Raw genomic sequence first — 15,807 nt, 5'->3', positions numbered from 1 at the left:
AACAGTATATATCTGCTTGCAACTACACTATAGTCTGTTATAAACCATTTATCACATCTTTATATTATGATTAAACATAAAAAATCAGGGTTGCAGCGGTTAGCGCTGTCGCCTCACAGCTAGAAGGTTCATCGTTCGACTCCAGGTTCGAACGAAGTGGGCCTTTCTGTGTGGAGTTTGCATGTTCTCCCTGTGCATGTGTCTCTGCGGGCACTCCGGCATCCTCCCACAGTCCAAAAACATGCTCACTAGTTGAATTGGTAACTCTAAATTGCTGGTAGGTGCGAGTATAAGCGTAAAAGGTTGTCTGTCTCTATGTGTCCAGGCCCCTGCGACCCTGAACAGGATTAGCGGTATAGATAATGGAGGGATGTAAATCAGCTTATCACAATAAGCAAGGGGGGTTCTACATAAATATGACATTTTCTGTGATGTTTATGAGAGAGAGATTTCATCTTCCCTCTTGATCTTAACGTAGTTTAACATTTTTTGGAAACTCTATTTTTCTTAACAAAACCTTACAATAAAAATAGTCTAAAAGTCTTCTTTTCTACCTGTCCGTCCCTCTAACACCATGTAAGAGGACCAGGAGCATTGAAGCAATTCAGTTTTTGCAACGCTGAAGTTTCTCCCCAAACCTGAGATGGAAATTCAGCAGTTATACAAGACCAAAGGGCTTTAATGGAGATGATGGAAAAGTCTGACAGGGGGCGAATAAGAAGGTATACTACTTCGGGTGAGTACAATAACAAAACATCAGCCAAGAGACAGAAGACAGCAAGTCAGCAGTGTTGGGGAGCGTGGCTCTGCGGGTACCATAGAGAGGAGTTAATGGTAGATGCTGGTGGTAGATTCAGAGATGTACAACACAGTGAACACGAACGTAAGCATATTTGAAAAGGAAAAAAAGAAACGGGTGGCGAAGGAGTCCACCATAACTTTGGCAGGGAAGGAATTCACATCAGGTTCAGGAGCTGTTCCACAAGGCAAAGTCAGGAAGCGTAAAGCAGCTCTTTTCCATCCAGTAGCACTTAATATCCCCCTGCTGCTCCTCGAGGCCCGGCCGTCAACAATCCTTACCCTCCAATAATATCTCAGGACAGCTGGGGTGAATAAATTAACATATTAAGATCGGAAAAAAGTGGAAACCAATAGCGGTGTGTCTTCTCTGATTTATAATGAGTGAAGTATTAGAAGAAGGAGAATATGACTGAAACAGGTTTGAACAGAGCGTAAATCTGCAGCGAGTGAGCGCTGAGGAAGTATCAGTGCTGATGTTGTTCAGGACAAATGACATGGAGATTCAATCATCTTATTTTATGTTGTTCCTTTGTGTACTATTATCTTTTCTAGGGTTTCCTGCCGTTTTAAGTGTTTTTCAAGAGAGTCCAAGCCAATTTGTTTACACGCACATCTTAAAAAATATGGTTTTGAGTTGAGGAAAATTGAAAGGTCAAAAGGAAAGGTTCAAGGAATAAAACCATTTCTGAGACGATAAAAGAAGCTAAGATTGCAAAGCATGTGCAATGTTTTGAAGTAGCTCTAAAGATTGAACTATGTTCACTTTTAATAACCTGACCAGCATTACATCCAGATTTACTTTTAAGATCTGATTGCCAAACTTTCCTCTCATCTGGTGGACAGTCAAGAGTTCAGGCTACAAAAATAATTCCACTTTTTAAAGCATCACTGATCCTCTAAACCACACAGCATCTGCCTTTGATATCGGAGATTCTGAAGCTATATTAACAATGAGGAATAAAAGGGCACCATGCTGGATGTGCAGTATGTCTGAAGACACACACTGAGACTCATGTTGCCGTCATCACCCGCTGAGCAGATTGACATCCATCACCCAGGTGCTGAAATGGCAAGTGGCCACATAAAACAAAGAACGTCTCGACTGTTTTGCTTCTGTGCTCCTCTTCTCCCCGGTGCTTATTTCCCCTATTATTACGCACACCTAAAATCAACACAATGTATTTTATTTCCTTACCTCCCACTTTCCCTTCCACCCTGACTCTTCCTCTGACACCGCGCCACTGTTGATGTTGGACTCTATTCAACTGCACCTACACACGAAGCTGCAGCTCTGAGTCGAGATATTCTCTGCCTCTGCAGAGCAAAACAGCTTGGAGGAACTAAATCACCTTCAAGGGTTTGACATAGCTGACCCGCTACTGTGAAGACTGAACTACTGTAGCTTTGAAAGCTGTGGTTCAGGACCTGAAACTGGTTATGGAGCGTCTTTTTGTTGATCAACCCGAATCAAATGTTAAAAATCCCCTGCTGTAAAGTCAGTGCTCTCTTCTCTTTGTTAAATGCAGAGGAAGACATGCCACAGACAAGGGAAGACAGACTTTTCAATATGTGAAATAATATTTCCAGGCTTCGGCTGCCCTCAAAGGCTTTAAAAAGCAGTTTGAAAAAGCTAACTTTTTAACCTTTCATCTGATAAACCTTCCAGATCTGCTTGAAATGACTCTCACAGAATGAACTCGGTGAATTAAACTGTCCGTGCCTGACTGCTGCTGCTCACCTTTCTGCCTGACTGGCTTTAAATTGCCATAAAAAGCAATTTTGTACTCCTGCTCCTGAGGCAGCACCGTAAGAGCGGTTTGGTAAGCAGTGCAGTTAGCAGGAGAGGTGATGATTCTGTTAGCGGTCAAAGCTGGATGGAGCCCCACAGACTGATGGGTATTTGTTGTTACAGTATGTGACCTCATGTCATAAGTTGTGCTCAGGCCATAACTGTCAGGGGTCAGGGGCTCAGGGCACTGAAAGGGCCCCTTCAGCTGCTATATCTGAAATAACTGTTTGAAAGATGCTTTGAATTCCACAGAAGTGGGTCACTATGGCCTTCGTGATAACTGCCATCATTTTAGGTTCAATATGAGACACTAATGTCAATGACATGGCCATTTACTACAAAACTAAAGGTCTTTGAGTGAGCTTTTAGAGACAGCTGGTCATAGTCAATACCCCTTCAACAGCCTTAAAACATTCATGGAGTAATTTGAGGGGGTGGAGAAAGAATCAGCAGCCAGTTTTCTCGGTACGGTTGGCTTCCAAAGTCCAGTTTATGGATTTGGTTTCCACTTCTTAATTATTCTGTACCTCTAGCATCCCAAACTCTAAAGTTTTTGTGGATCTCATTGTTGTCACTGCAAATGTCAGAGGATAAAACTGTATTTCTCACAGATTTCAAAGGATTGAGTAAGAAAGCCCACGTTGTAACACCTGTATAAAGAGTTGTAATTGCCAGCTGTTGAAATGTCACAACAGAAAAAGCAAAACATTGTTATTTTTATTTATATGCACTTGTAGTTTTCCTACTATAAAAAGGTTTTAATGTCTGCTGTCAAAAAGGTCTATTGCTAAACAGTTAGTGAGCCAAGGATGCTGCAGCATGAATCAGATAAATGATAGAAGAACTAGTAGTAGCAGGAATAGATTGCTGCAGTAAAATCTCAGAATAAATTAAGTTCTTACTTAATGATACAGGAAGAAAATTTAAATAAAAGTAAACTGGGCTTAAGGGACATGTGTTACATTTTTTTATGGTTCCAGAGCTCCTTGTAGCATCTGTGTTTTCCATGACATAGTTGTTAATATTCACAGCTTAATGTCAGCAGAGCTGTAGAGGTGACTAAATAAAAAGGTGAAATGTGAATGGTAATTCTCAGGAGAAACACAGATCAAACTTAATGCGAGGCCGGGTCATAAAAAGTTATTATGCTGCAGCCCAGATTTATAAATGACCCATAAAAAGATCATGGTGAAATATGCTTACTCAGACACCATTCATCTCTAGAGGACACAGTGGAAGTGTTCATAGTAGCAAAGTTAAAAATGTCCTCATGAACAAAACCTATTTGAATGATCTTTGTCTTCTGGGGTCAAATACATGCTGGAGTACAATTTCTTGTGCCAACTTTGCCTTGTCACACCAACATTTAAAAGGGTAAATGTTATGCTGAACCTTTCCTTCAATGAAATTAGCTGCAATAAGTGTATTCACACACACACACACACACACACACACACACACACACACGGGCGAAGTGAATCTCCATTGATATTTTACGTTTAACTTTTGTTAACTTTGACACGTAAATTCCCGCCAATGAAAAACTAGCTAGCTCAAAATGTTAGCATGTGCCCCTGCTGCCAGTGGAACTGTTATTACTTGTTAGCTAAGTTACACTATTCTCTTTTCTTCTACCCTACTTTGTCTGAGTCCAAACTGTTGCACAATAAAAGGTTTGCTGACAGTTATGAGATAAAAGTTGATAAGTGAATAAGCCTGTATCTCTTAAATAGACTGTGTAAAAGTGCTGACTCATTAGCTACCAAGCAAACAAGCTAGCGCAGTGCTTCTTTTTGTCCCTTTATTTACTGTTTATTGGATTTAAATATTACAACCCTGCAAACGAAATGCTTTGGGGAGTTAACTACAAACAGATAAATATTATACACATTGACAGACTATGTATAGTGTGTGACTTCGACTAATATCAATGCTAGCCTGATGTCCGTTAGCTGGTAGTCCATGTGATACAGGAGTTAACTAGCTAGCTATAGCCTTACAACACCAAGCCTCCACCCTTTTCAAGAGCCATATGCCTACATATCATACTACCATACCTACCATACAAAAATCCTTAAAATTAGTGTTGTTAATAATTTCAATAGCTTACCTAATGAGCAGTCTTCCCCATAAAAGCCTTCATCACAGACGCACTGGCCGTCCACACACTGGCCGTTACCAATGCAGTCATTGGGACACTTCTGGACGCTGCAGTCCTCACCGGTGAAGTGCGAGAAACACACACATTTTCCATCCACGCAGTGTCCCTTGTCGTTGCAGTTATCTGGACACATCAGCTGGCTGCAGTCGTCTCCTGTGAAGCCCTGATGGCAAACACACTTCCCGTCCACACATCGACCGTTGTCATTGCACTCGTCAGGGCAAGAGGACACGGAGCAATCTGGGCCTTCCCATCCCGGGTTACAGAGGCAGCTGCAGGTGTCGTGGTTGTAGGTACCATAGCCACTACAGCTTGTGTCCACCCCTAGAGAGGGTGAAGAGATGTTGATGTATGGTTTTAGGTTAAGACATAAAACTGTAGTTTGCTGGGAGATTTCCCTGAAAATGTCTTATTATTATTATTGATTGTATTCCCTTTATATAAGTTTACTTTGGTAAAGAGTTGACTTCCCAGTTCAGCCTTGCAACTTTGAAAGGATGTGGCAAAGCTTACCTCCAGCTCCACCTTTTCCACAACATCCCTGACTACACTGGGTCTTCAGGTAGTTGACTTCTTCCTCCAGCCCATTCACTCTGTACAAGAGTGACTTGAAGCTTTCCGACTCATCACAGTCACACTTTGGCGTCTGCAGCCTGATGTTGTGTCTGAAAATGATGTCGTTCTCTCCATTCTGAGTGGTCTCTGTCTGCAGACCTACAAAACACAACAATTATTCTAGTTTTTATTTCTAGATATACTGTAATGGGTCACAATGGTCACAGACATTGATGCATTTGATCGTAGGCCAAAATTAAATGGAAAAAAGCACATAACTTTTGACAGTGATGTGAATTATGTAATTGCCTTCTGTGAGCATGCCCAGATATCAAACAGTCCTTTAACATGATAATGTTGTGACACAGCGACACACATGCATTTTAATTCTCTCTGTGTTGAAATATGGAAAAAATCGAATTCTTATCATCATACAAAAACGTGAACTCTTTTTCATTTTCTTGTCTGTAATTACTAAAAGTTTTCCCCCCTTATGTATTTTTTCTTTTCGTTTATTACCTGTTCCATCTTCAAGTTTACAACTGGAGCTCCCTGGGACGTCAATTTTATAGACGTGGCTGAAGGTGACTCCCTGCTCGGGGGCTGAGGCCTCTGGCAGCTCGGCCGAGCTGAGGTGTGACAAGGTGCACAGTAAGGCCAGCAGGCACAGGGCCCTCCACGGGAGACTGGTGGTCATGGCTAGAGGACAAGATAAGAGCGGATTATTTTACTAAACCATGATTTTTTATTTCTAAAACAAGACGGACACACAGCTTGCACAGGACAAAAAATGTTGTCACAAGTATCTACAACATATACACAATTTAGAAACGTTTTGCATGAAGCCTGGAGAAAGACTTAGCTTAGCATAAAGGCAGGAAGCAGCAGTTTTTATTGTTGTCACTATTATTTAAACAATCCAGAAGGTCCCTGTTCCCAGCTTTCTGCCATGAAAATATTAACATATAACTCCATGTAAAACTGTTGGTTGTCACTTTTCTGTCTATGTACAGCTTTTAAATATTAGATACAACACGTTAATAATTGAGCTTTAAAGAGGGATTGTTTTTTCAGTAGCCAGGTGTGATGTTTCCCCATGTTGCATTTTTATGCTTAGCTAGGCTAATAGCTTCCTGAAACAGCCTCAAACTCATCTCCTTTCTTAAGAAATAGTTTCTCCTGAGAAAAAGGAGGTTGACGGTAAGCTAAGTTTTAAAATCTGTTTACCTCATTAGTAAATTCCCCAAAAGGTAGGATTATTTAAGTAAATAAAGAAGTGGTTTAATGTACAAAAAAAGAAACGTCAATAAGAAGAAAACTGTTCCTCACTGCTGACTGTTGGGCACATAAAACGTCTGTCCAAGATTCTCAGACAGAGTGGTATGAGACCATGTTTCCACAGATGAAGAAATATATATATTTCATCTGTTTTTTAGTGCTTTCTTATACAGTTTGTAAAGATTATATCTTTGGCATGAACTATGTGTTACAGACGAAACTGTAGATGTAGACTGTTTGTCGTCACGGCTGACTGGACCTCAGTCTCCGGGTTGAAGGAGGGTCATGTTTGTACTTTCCAGTCGGTGTTTAATAGAGAACTGAGGACAGACGCAGTACAATGACAATACATAAGTTACATTACACGCAGTGGGGCACGATGCTGTATATTTAATCATTGGAAATCTAAACCATTATGTCACTGTGGTGTGTGTGTGTGTGCACCGGGCTCTTATTCTACAGTGTGGCAGCAGAAAGTGAGCAGTCATCACTTTTGCCAGAGATCCTCTCGCTCTAAACCATAAATTGTGCTCAGTCAGGCGTTTCAGAGCTTCAGCGAGGGCAGAAACCTGGCCTCAGTGATGATGTCATTGTGTTTAATGAAAGTGATGTCATGTGAACTTAAAACCTTGCAGCGGCTTTACTGGGAGGCCAAATTACATGCTTTCAGAACAGTAGGACTTATTTTAACCTTCAATGGGTGTGTTTTTTATTTTTTTGGGGACTTTGGTCTGAATGAAACATTCTGGTGTAAAAGTTTGAATTATGGCCCACAGAAACTTCTGACTGTGCTGAGCGTGTGTGGTCTATGGAAAAACAACAACTCTAATAGAGTGTGTAATAGTTCAGTAATAAGGTGGTGGTGGTGACCATGCTGTTATGCTTGACAACTGGAAAACAATACAGTAGCATACATGCTTAAATAAATATGCTTGATTTGTTTGAAATCATACCAAATTCTTCAATGGAATATGCATGCATTGCACAACCCTAAATAGTGTACATATTGTAGGTAACCATAGAAGACAGAAATAGGTAATCAAGACAGGAAAGTTATCTCAGACTTTATTAGCATGATATTGTAATGATCAAAGAATGATGATTTTAATTAGAGTCAACTTTGAAGAGTAGGATGTGAACAATTGGAAACCAAAACATTTGCTCTTTAAGCGTAAAAGACTTAAACAGATGGAAAAGTAGGGAGTGTGCAGAAGGGGAAACATATCCTTAAAATCCCACTGGACACTGTGTCAGCATTGGCTACAACATTAAAATGTCAACAAGTGGACCTAAAACCTGCCAGTCCTCGAGCCAATTACACCATTATCCGATTAACAGAGACTCTGAGAGGGAATCCTACGTAAGTGAGAATACCTGACCTTTTGAGTGGTATTTACATTTTTTTAATAACTAAGGTGGAAAGCTACTTCCCTTATGCAATGGGACACATTTTTTTCCAGTAAAATAAACGTTGGCGTATAAATCCGCCCGCTGATAGTTTACACAGCATGTAACTCAATAAGTTCTGTGATTTAAAGTTCTTCATTCCATTTTTATGAAGACAAATAGCCATGTAATTACCCCGACCTGTTTCTAACTAGTCCAAACTCAATATGGCCGACTCTGTTTGGTTATTTCAGCTGTCTGTTTGATTGCTGCCGGTCAAAAGCTTGAGGTCGGAGACTGGTGCCTGTGCAAGAAACCCAAGCAGTGACATCACTTGCAAATTGCTTTTTTGACCCTGTGTGGTTGCCAAAACTCTAGAGGGTGTTTTATCGATGGCCAAGACTTTGGAGGGCAAACCTAAGATGAGGTAAAAGAGACGTTGGGAGTGGGAGATGGAAATAGACTTGAAAGTGAGGGAATATCGAGGAAAACTGCAGAGAGAGAGGGGGGGGGGGGAGTTTAAGTGAGTGAGAGAGAGAGTGAAAAGGTGATAGAGGGAATGATGGAGGGAGTGTGTTTGCATCAGTGACAGCCAAGCAGTTAGCCACATTATAGGCAGGAGACTATAACCATGGGGAACGGTAGTGGGCATTGGCGCACAAAGATGCTTAACAAGCATGTTTATAGCTGCCTGTCAAGGTTTTATTTTATGCTCGCCATTTTCAGGCCCTTTCCATATTTCTCTTGGAGGAGATGGCACTGTGACCTTCCAAGCATAGCAGAGGGCTGCTCCCGACTGCTAAGAAAGTCCCGGTGTGGGAAAGAGACACAGATGGAGGGATTAATGGAGAGAGGAAATGGGGGAATAGAGAGTGAAGTGGGGTATTTACATTTGAGAACTCCTGCTGGAGAGATGGATGGATGGATGAAGGATGATTGCTAAGGGTAAGAGAACTGTGGGATGGCTAAATGGAAAAATGGATACAGAATAAGAAGTATATTTAGATGGATGAATGAACAGCTTCTTGAGTGTATTGATGAATACATTAATTGAAAATGCTTGTGGTTGAATGATTGGTATAACAGATAATAAGTTGGATGGATGGACAGATGATAAATTAATTGATAAATAAATTAATGGGATGAATGGAGGCTTAATTGAATGAATTGCTAGCTAAATAAACAGACAAATATATTGATGCATTATCTAATGAAAAAGTTGATCAAGTGGGCTGAATAATCAGTGTATTGATAGGTACATGGATGGAGGGATAAGTGTTTGATAAATGTGTCGGTGGGTGGATGATTGACGGCTGAATACATATATGTGTTGATTTATTGGTTGATGGATATACGGATGGATGAATAGATTAATGATACATGGATGGATGGATGGATGGATGGATTAATAATACAATGGTTAATGGCTGATAGATGGATGGATGGATTAATAATACAACGGTTAATGGCTGATAGATGGATGGATGGATGGATTAATAATACAATGGTTAATGGCTGATAGATGGATGGATGGATGGATGGATGGATGGATTAATGATACAACGGTTAATGGCTGATAGATGGATGGATGGATGGATGGATTAATGATACAACGGTTAATGGCTGATAGATGGATGGATGGATGGATTAATAATACAACGGTTAATGGATGATTGATAAATGGACGGATGGATGGATTAATGATACAACGGTTAATGGATGATGGATGGATGGATTAATGATACAACTGTTAATGACTGATAGATGGATGAATGGATGGATGGATTAATGATACAACTGTTAATGGATGATGGATGGATGGATTAATGATACAACTGTTAATGACTGATAGATGGATGAATGGATGGATGGATTAATGATACAACTGTTAATGGATGATTGATAAATGGACGGATGGATGGATTAATGACACAATGTTTAATGACCAAATGGATTAGATTGGATCTAATGATAAATGGATTGATAAATAGATGGATGATGGATGGATGATTAATGAGCACTGAATGGATAAATGGTTCATGCGATGGACGGATGGATAGATGATATATGAGTTGATGGGTCAATGGATGGATGGATGGATAGATAGATAGATAGATAGATAGAATGGGGTATACCTTCTCTCGTAGGAGCAGATGGTGGTTGGACACAATGGGCAGGATTAGGTATCACTGAATTAATACTAAAGTATGCAACATGAAGTAGCTGCCATGACACAAAGCAGCACTGAAAGTTTCCACTTGATTTTTGAGAAAGCAGAAAAATGTTGAACTCTGGTTTGGCACAAATGTCCAGCACATTCGTAATCAAAAAGCAGTTGACCATCATTAATCAACAAGCACAAGACTGCAGGATAAATCAGGAAAACAGAGTCGCTTCAGTGCGGTGCATGTCCTCACTCAGCTCATGGCCCGGCTCACGGTCAGATAGCATTTCAACCTGGCTTTCAAAGCCGCTCAAGTAAAATTCAACATGTCCATAAACACAGTTAAAAATTCCTTCCTGACAGTAACTTCTCCCTGTCAAAGCAGAGCTATGTCAATGGGCCTGTTAAATGTTTGTGGACTACCTGTGATGTGTGTTCACTCTTTTATATGGGGAAAGAAGTGCATGTGTGTACAGTATGTGTGTGAAACCGTTCATTTATAGCTTACAGAGCTTGCTCTTGTTACCTTAGGAGGCCTTCCGCACTGAATGCCTCCTAGGGTTACAACAGCAACTTAATCACCTCGAGACAATACTGTCTGGATCCACAGACACCTTTCACTGCAGGAATGCTTGTATTTGTGTGCTTCTAAAAATCTCTACCTGCTCTCGGAGCCTTAGAAACAGTGAATGCACTGAAAGATGTGGACATAGACAGAAAACAGGAGGGGGAGGCCGCGACAAACAGATGAAACTTGTGTGGGAACACAGATAAACACAGAGAGACTTGGTCAGTCTGCCTCTTCCTCTCTAGAGACTCATTAAGGCTCAGACAAAAGGCTGACTGTTTCGCCAGGTTTTGACACAGGACAAATCTCATTGGAGCAAACCGACACAGTTTAAGGATGCGATAAAGAGAGGGTTTAAAAGGGGGAGCAGAAAGGTTGTGCCTTTATGTGCGGTTGCGAACTTGTGGACGTTCCATTTCCCCTTCCTCTTTTCCCCCCTCTTCGCAGCAGCTTGCAGACAGAACGTGCGCACCAAAATGAATAAAACGAAGCTGAAAGCAATTATCGTCTGAGAGCAGAGCTCATATCTTCATGCTTCTGTCGGCCTCCTGCTGCCATGCAGACCACAAGCAGACCTCGATAAGAACCGTGCAGGCTCTATTGCACTTTAGTTTGGCTGTCAGATGAAAAGCAAACCAACTGAACAGAAAGAAAAATAACACAACCCGAGCATTAATAAAACAGCCTCAGTTCTAGACAGAGATAGGTTTTTGAAATAATAAAAACGTGTTTGGAGTAGCTTTCATGTGCCCTGGGGTGTTTTCAATCAGTCAAAGTAAATGAAAGAAGTGGAGTTGTGAGTCTCCATGAAAGGGGTCACATTATGCAATCTGAACACTTATAAGCCACCCACTCAGGGCTATGCGTGTGTATGTCTCTCTCTCTCTCACTCTATCTTTTTGCATGGCTGAGGGCCCACATCTGTAGCTCATTTAGCGAGGGCTTCTGTGTATTCCCTGAGCCAGCACAGTCGCATTAAAGGTAAATCAACTGGATCAACAGCCCTGTGAGGATACCTGTCACCCCAGCACATACTTAGTATAAATATTTATGATATTATCATGGCGTAAAATTAGTGCTGGAACCTTTGTTGACGGACAATATGGGATTATATATAATACAGAGTGGGTATTAATTGAGTAAAAATTGTACATAACACCTTAAGGACATTTTGAGGTGTGGCTGGTTTAAATGATTGAATACTTTTGGGATGTAGTATCTCTAACAATGCATCCTATCTTACAATATAGCTATATAAAGTAAAGTAACTACTTAATACAGCTGTTAAATTAATATATAGGAGAGTTAAAAAAAAAAAAAAAATGTGCCTCTGAAAAGTCGTGAAATAGAAGAAAAATGTCGCCTGAAAAGAAATATTTATACTTACATAGGTTACATGAGTAAATATACTTCATCATTTTCTACCACTGAATAATAAGCATCACTTTCAATGTTTTTTTTTACATGCCAGACTTAATACCACCGCGCTCCAACACGTATCAGTATTTATCACAGGCCAAACATTTCCACAACTTTCTTACAGACAGCGCTGCCATGCAAACCCAAACTGACATAAGCTTCAGTCAGCTTCAGTCCCGGGACACTTTATAAATTCCAGGTGTCAAGTTAAACTGGGGTTTAGACGGATGGAGAGACAGAAAAGCTGAGAACTGGCTGAGACTTTTTAGCGAGGAAAAGATTGATAGATAGAGAGAAAGAGAGGCCAAAAGGAACACAACTGATCCAATTGAGGGTTTGTAGATATAAATGAGGGCACAATGAGCATCATGTCAATTAAAATTTCAGTCGTTTAAGTTGTTTTTTATGATAGTCAGCAAAAAAAGCTTCAATTTTGTTTTACATGATTATAACTGTCCTTAAACTAATGACTGCATCACATCCAACTGAAGCAAACCTGTCCATAAAACGGGTTAACTGCATTGACAATGGTCAGTCAACTAAATCCTTAAATAAAAGAAGCACTGAGCCCATTACAAATTAATTCAGATTTTTCCATCATTAAGAAAATGACTAAATAAAATGTTGCTTACCCTTGAGGGTTTTCTTGAACTTTCTCCTCCTCTGCTCTCCTTCTCTCTCTCTTCTCTCTCTCTTCTCTCTGAAGGACTGAGCGTCACCAAGCCTCTCCCTCTGCCACCTGTTGACAGACCCGGGCCAATGATTCAAAGTCCTCCACACTGCCAGTGACTTTTGCTCTCCCCCTCCCTCTTCAATTGTTAAAATCTCTCCCAAATGCCTATAGGCCAATGGGCAGTTAGTTTGGGAGTGTCTCCTCTCCTCCTCTCCCCAAGTGATTGAATGAGGAGAGAGAGGAAGAAGAGGAGGAGGGGGGAGATAATGAGCAGCATTTAATGCTCTCCCCCCGAGTGAATCACCTATAAACATGCCTCTTACCTTCATCACCACTTTCACTTTTAATAACTGTTTTTTCCCTGCCTGTTTGTGTTAGCAGAGTAGATTGAAATTAATCTCTTTAGCAGAGGCAGTCGGGCCTAAAACACCACAGTAACTGGATAAAGGTTGGATTCAATGGGGCGAGATCGAAGCCAAGACAAACGAAGAGTCAGCTTAGGATAGACGAATCACTGGGGAAACGTTATTTTTGACCAAAACATTTTTAAGGCTAAAACAGAACAAAATAAGAGGGTAAATTTGGATATGAATGACATGAAAACAACAGCGGCATTCAGATCGCATTAAAAACGGAACAAAGAAAGACCACATTTTCTGGGAGAAAATAGCTCCTGGGTGTTATTTTGGTTCTTCAGATGGTGATAGTAATCACAAGAGTCATTTGGAACAATTATTGTCGGTTGGATGATTGACAGCTGAACACCAAAAAGTCTTGATTTGATTTTACATGTCCGTAGAATTCTCTCCGCAATGTTTCTGTCAAAACAGGCCACCAGGAAGCACGCTGTGAGGACAAATGCCAGGCTAACTCCTTCAAGGCGACAGAAAAACCACAAGTGTCCCGGTGAAAAACTTACCCCCTCAGACTGCTTTGTGATCCCTGTAAAGCATGCAAACAAAACAATACTCTGTTTCAGTCAGGCCTCTGTTTAACAAGTATATATACATTGAGTTTTGAAATAATGCAGGCAGCTAAAGGCATGCATTCAAACAGGGGCTGAAGACACACATCATCATGGACCACCATGACCAAAGCCCCCCCGGTGTCAAGGTTGGCAATACGTTAAGCTGACAGCGACTGTTTGTCTCTAAATATATAAGTAAGGTTTCGTATTTCTGCGGGAACACAGAGGTGGTAGGACTGTTCAAGTGAAACTGGAGCTGAGGCGGAGAGGCCAGGTGTGGTTGTTTGTGCAGAACAAATGCTAATAAAATGATGGGTTTTTGGTCCATCTGTTTTTCCCCAGGACAGTGGAAGTGGCTTTTAGTAATCATGGTTACAGTGATCATCTACTCAAATGGATCAAATAGCTCGGGACACAATGATTCCAGTTGAAAAGGAGCTAATGAGATGCATCATTGAAACGTTGTGTAGTCTACTCAAACAACAAGACTAGCTAGTGATGGACCCAGAAAACTCTGCGTGAGGAAAGCTTGTGATGAAAATGTGCTTTATATATTACAGTATTTTAATTTGTACAGGTTACCGTAATTCGAAAAGCATTTGGAACAGTTTAACTTCAACCGTGGACAAGACACCATACAAACAAGCTGTGCATGGTGAGCACAGACACAGATACCTGCTAACAATTAGTGCCAACATAACAATACAACAATAGGCCTAGTAGTATTTCACCAACCAAAAACAAGAAAGTACTTTTTGGATAGCCTGTTTAAAACAATATACCACACAGAGAGCCAAATTATATCTCCGATATTTGCTTGAAAAAACCCATCAGAGGCACCAACAACACAAACACAGCATAGAGGCTAAGTTCTGAAATAAGCTAAGGTGACAGGTGACACCTATCAGACAGCTAGGTCACTCGAAGCTTCTAGGTTTCCAATTATGCATTAAGATCAGCCTTAATATCTATATATAAAGGCTTACTTTATTATTATATATCATATACATTAACACGGTGGGTTTTTATAAACAATCACCCCACGTACAGTTGTCATGAACAGATAAATCAGCAAGAGAGACCCTAAACCGTTTCTTTTTTTTAATACCAGGCTGTAAACATGTATTTCTGCTGTACAGTCATTTTAATATTGGGCCTAATGGGGAGTGACTCACTTTTGAGGCCAGCCTCAAGTGGCCACTTGGGGAACTGCAGTTTTTGGCACATTGCATTGGCTTTATTTCTCTACCCCAGAGGTTGCCACTTACACGGCTATTTTATCAACGCAAATCAAGGATGTGTTCTTGTCCAAAACAAATGAACTCCAAAAACTAAACTAAATATTTGATCCATTGCTGATATAAAAATATGTTTTAGAGCTGCCTTAAAGTGCGGTGATCTTTTCGTTTTGTTTTTATCCAGGATGCAAGGGTTATGATGGGTAATCCATAGATGGATTATGTGTTTCTTATAGCATATTTTTCTGTTTTCAGAGGAAAGCGAGAAGAACAAGGATGCTATTGTTGGCTCTGAAAACCAACATAACTCTTCAAAGATGATATCTGTCATTCTGCCGGAAGGTCTCTGGTGTTTTAAGAGGCAAACAGCTCTTTGGGCCATGCAGGGACAAAGATGAATGCATCGCCAGATGATGACAGTCATTGCCTTGTTAATACAGTGTATGAAATGTAAAGGCTTAGATTAGGTCCTGTAGCCGAGCTTTATACACATCTTATTAATTTCCATTATCAGGGACTGGAGCGAGGACGCTTTCAATTATACTACACAGTGAGAACTAAGTCTAAGGAGATTAATTAAGTTGCCTTGAATTTCGTTTTATCATGCTGAAAGATTCTTATTAACAAGTACAAAGCTCTCTGTCTTTGTCATGTAAGGAATGGGGAGATCTACATCTGGTGTTGTATTAATTAACTTTGACAGAGAGGAGATAAAAATCACCAGGAATCAGATTTTTTTAAGGGATGAAAGAGAAGAAGAAAGGAAGAACACTGATCTATCATCCCCATTAATAGATTAACTATATGA

At 40.4% G+C, this 15,807-nt stretch overlaps 1 protein-coding gene across 1 annotated transcript in view; it reads right to left on the bottom strand.

Annotated features, from left to right (window-relative positions):
- Nucleotides 1-12,837, bottom strand: part of tnn (tenascin N) — a 42,629-nt gene extending 29,792 nt beyond the window's left edge. The window contains exons 1-4 of the mRNA XM_069684854.1: nucleotides 12,754-12,837; nucleotides 5,826-6,005; nucleotides 5,265-5,465; nucleotides 4,701-5,075 (exon numbers count right to left, since the gene is read on the bottom strand). Coding sequence (XP_069540955.1) covers nucleotides 4,701-5,075; nucleotides 5,265-5,465; nucleotides 5,826-6,003 — 754 coding nt within the window. The 5' untranslated portion in view covers nucleotides 6,004-6,005; nucleotides 12,754-12,837. The remainder of the gene's footprint in view (nucleotides 1-4,700; nucleotides 5,076-5,264; nucleotides 5,466-5,825; nucleotides 6,006-12,753) is intronic.
- Nucleotides 12,838-15,807: the final 2,970 nt, after the last annotated feature.

This window comes from Semicossyphus pulcher, unplaced genomic scaffold, assembly GCF_022749685.1.
Source record: "Semicossyphus pulcher isolate SPU_LCO1_2020_fin unplaced genomic scaffold, fSemPul1.0.p SCAF_7, whole genome shotgun sequence".
Lineage (NCBI taxonomy): Eukaryota > Metazoa > Chordata > Actinopteri > Labriformes > Labridae > Semicossyphus > Semicossyphus pulcher.
This window is presented reverse-complemented; position numbering and strand designations above follow the sequence as displayed.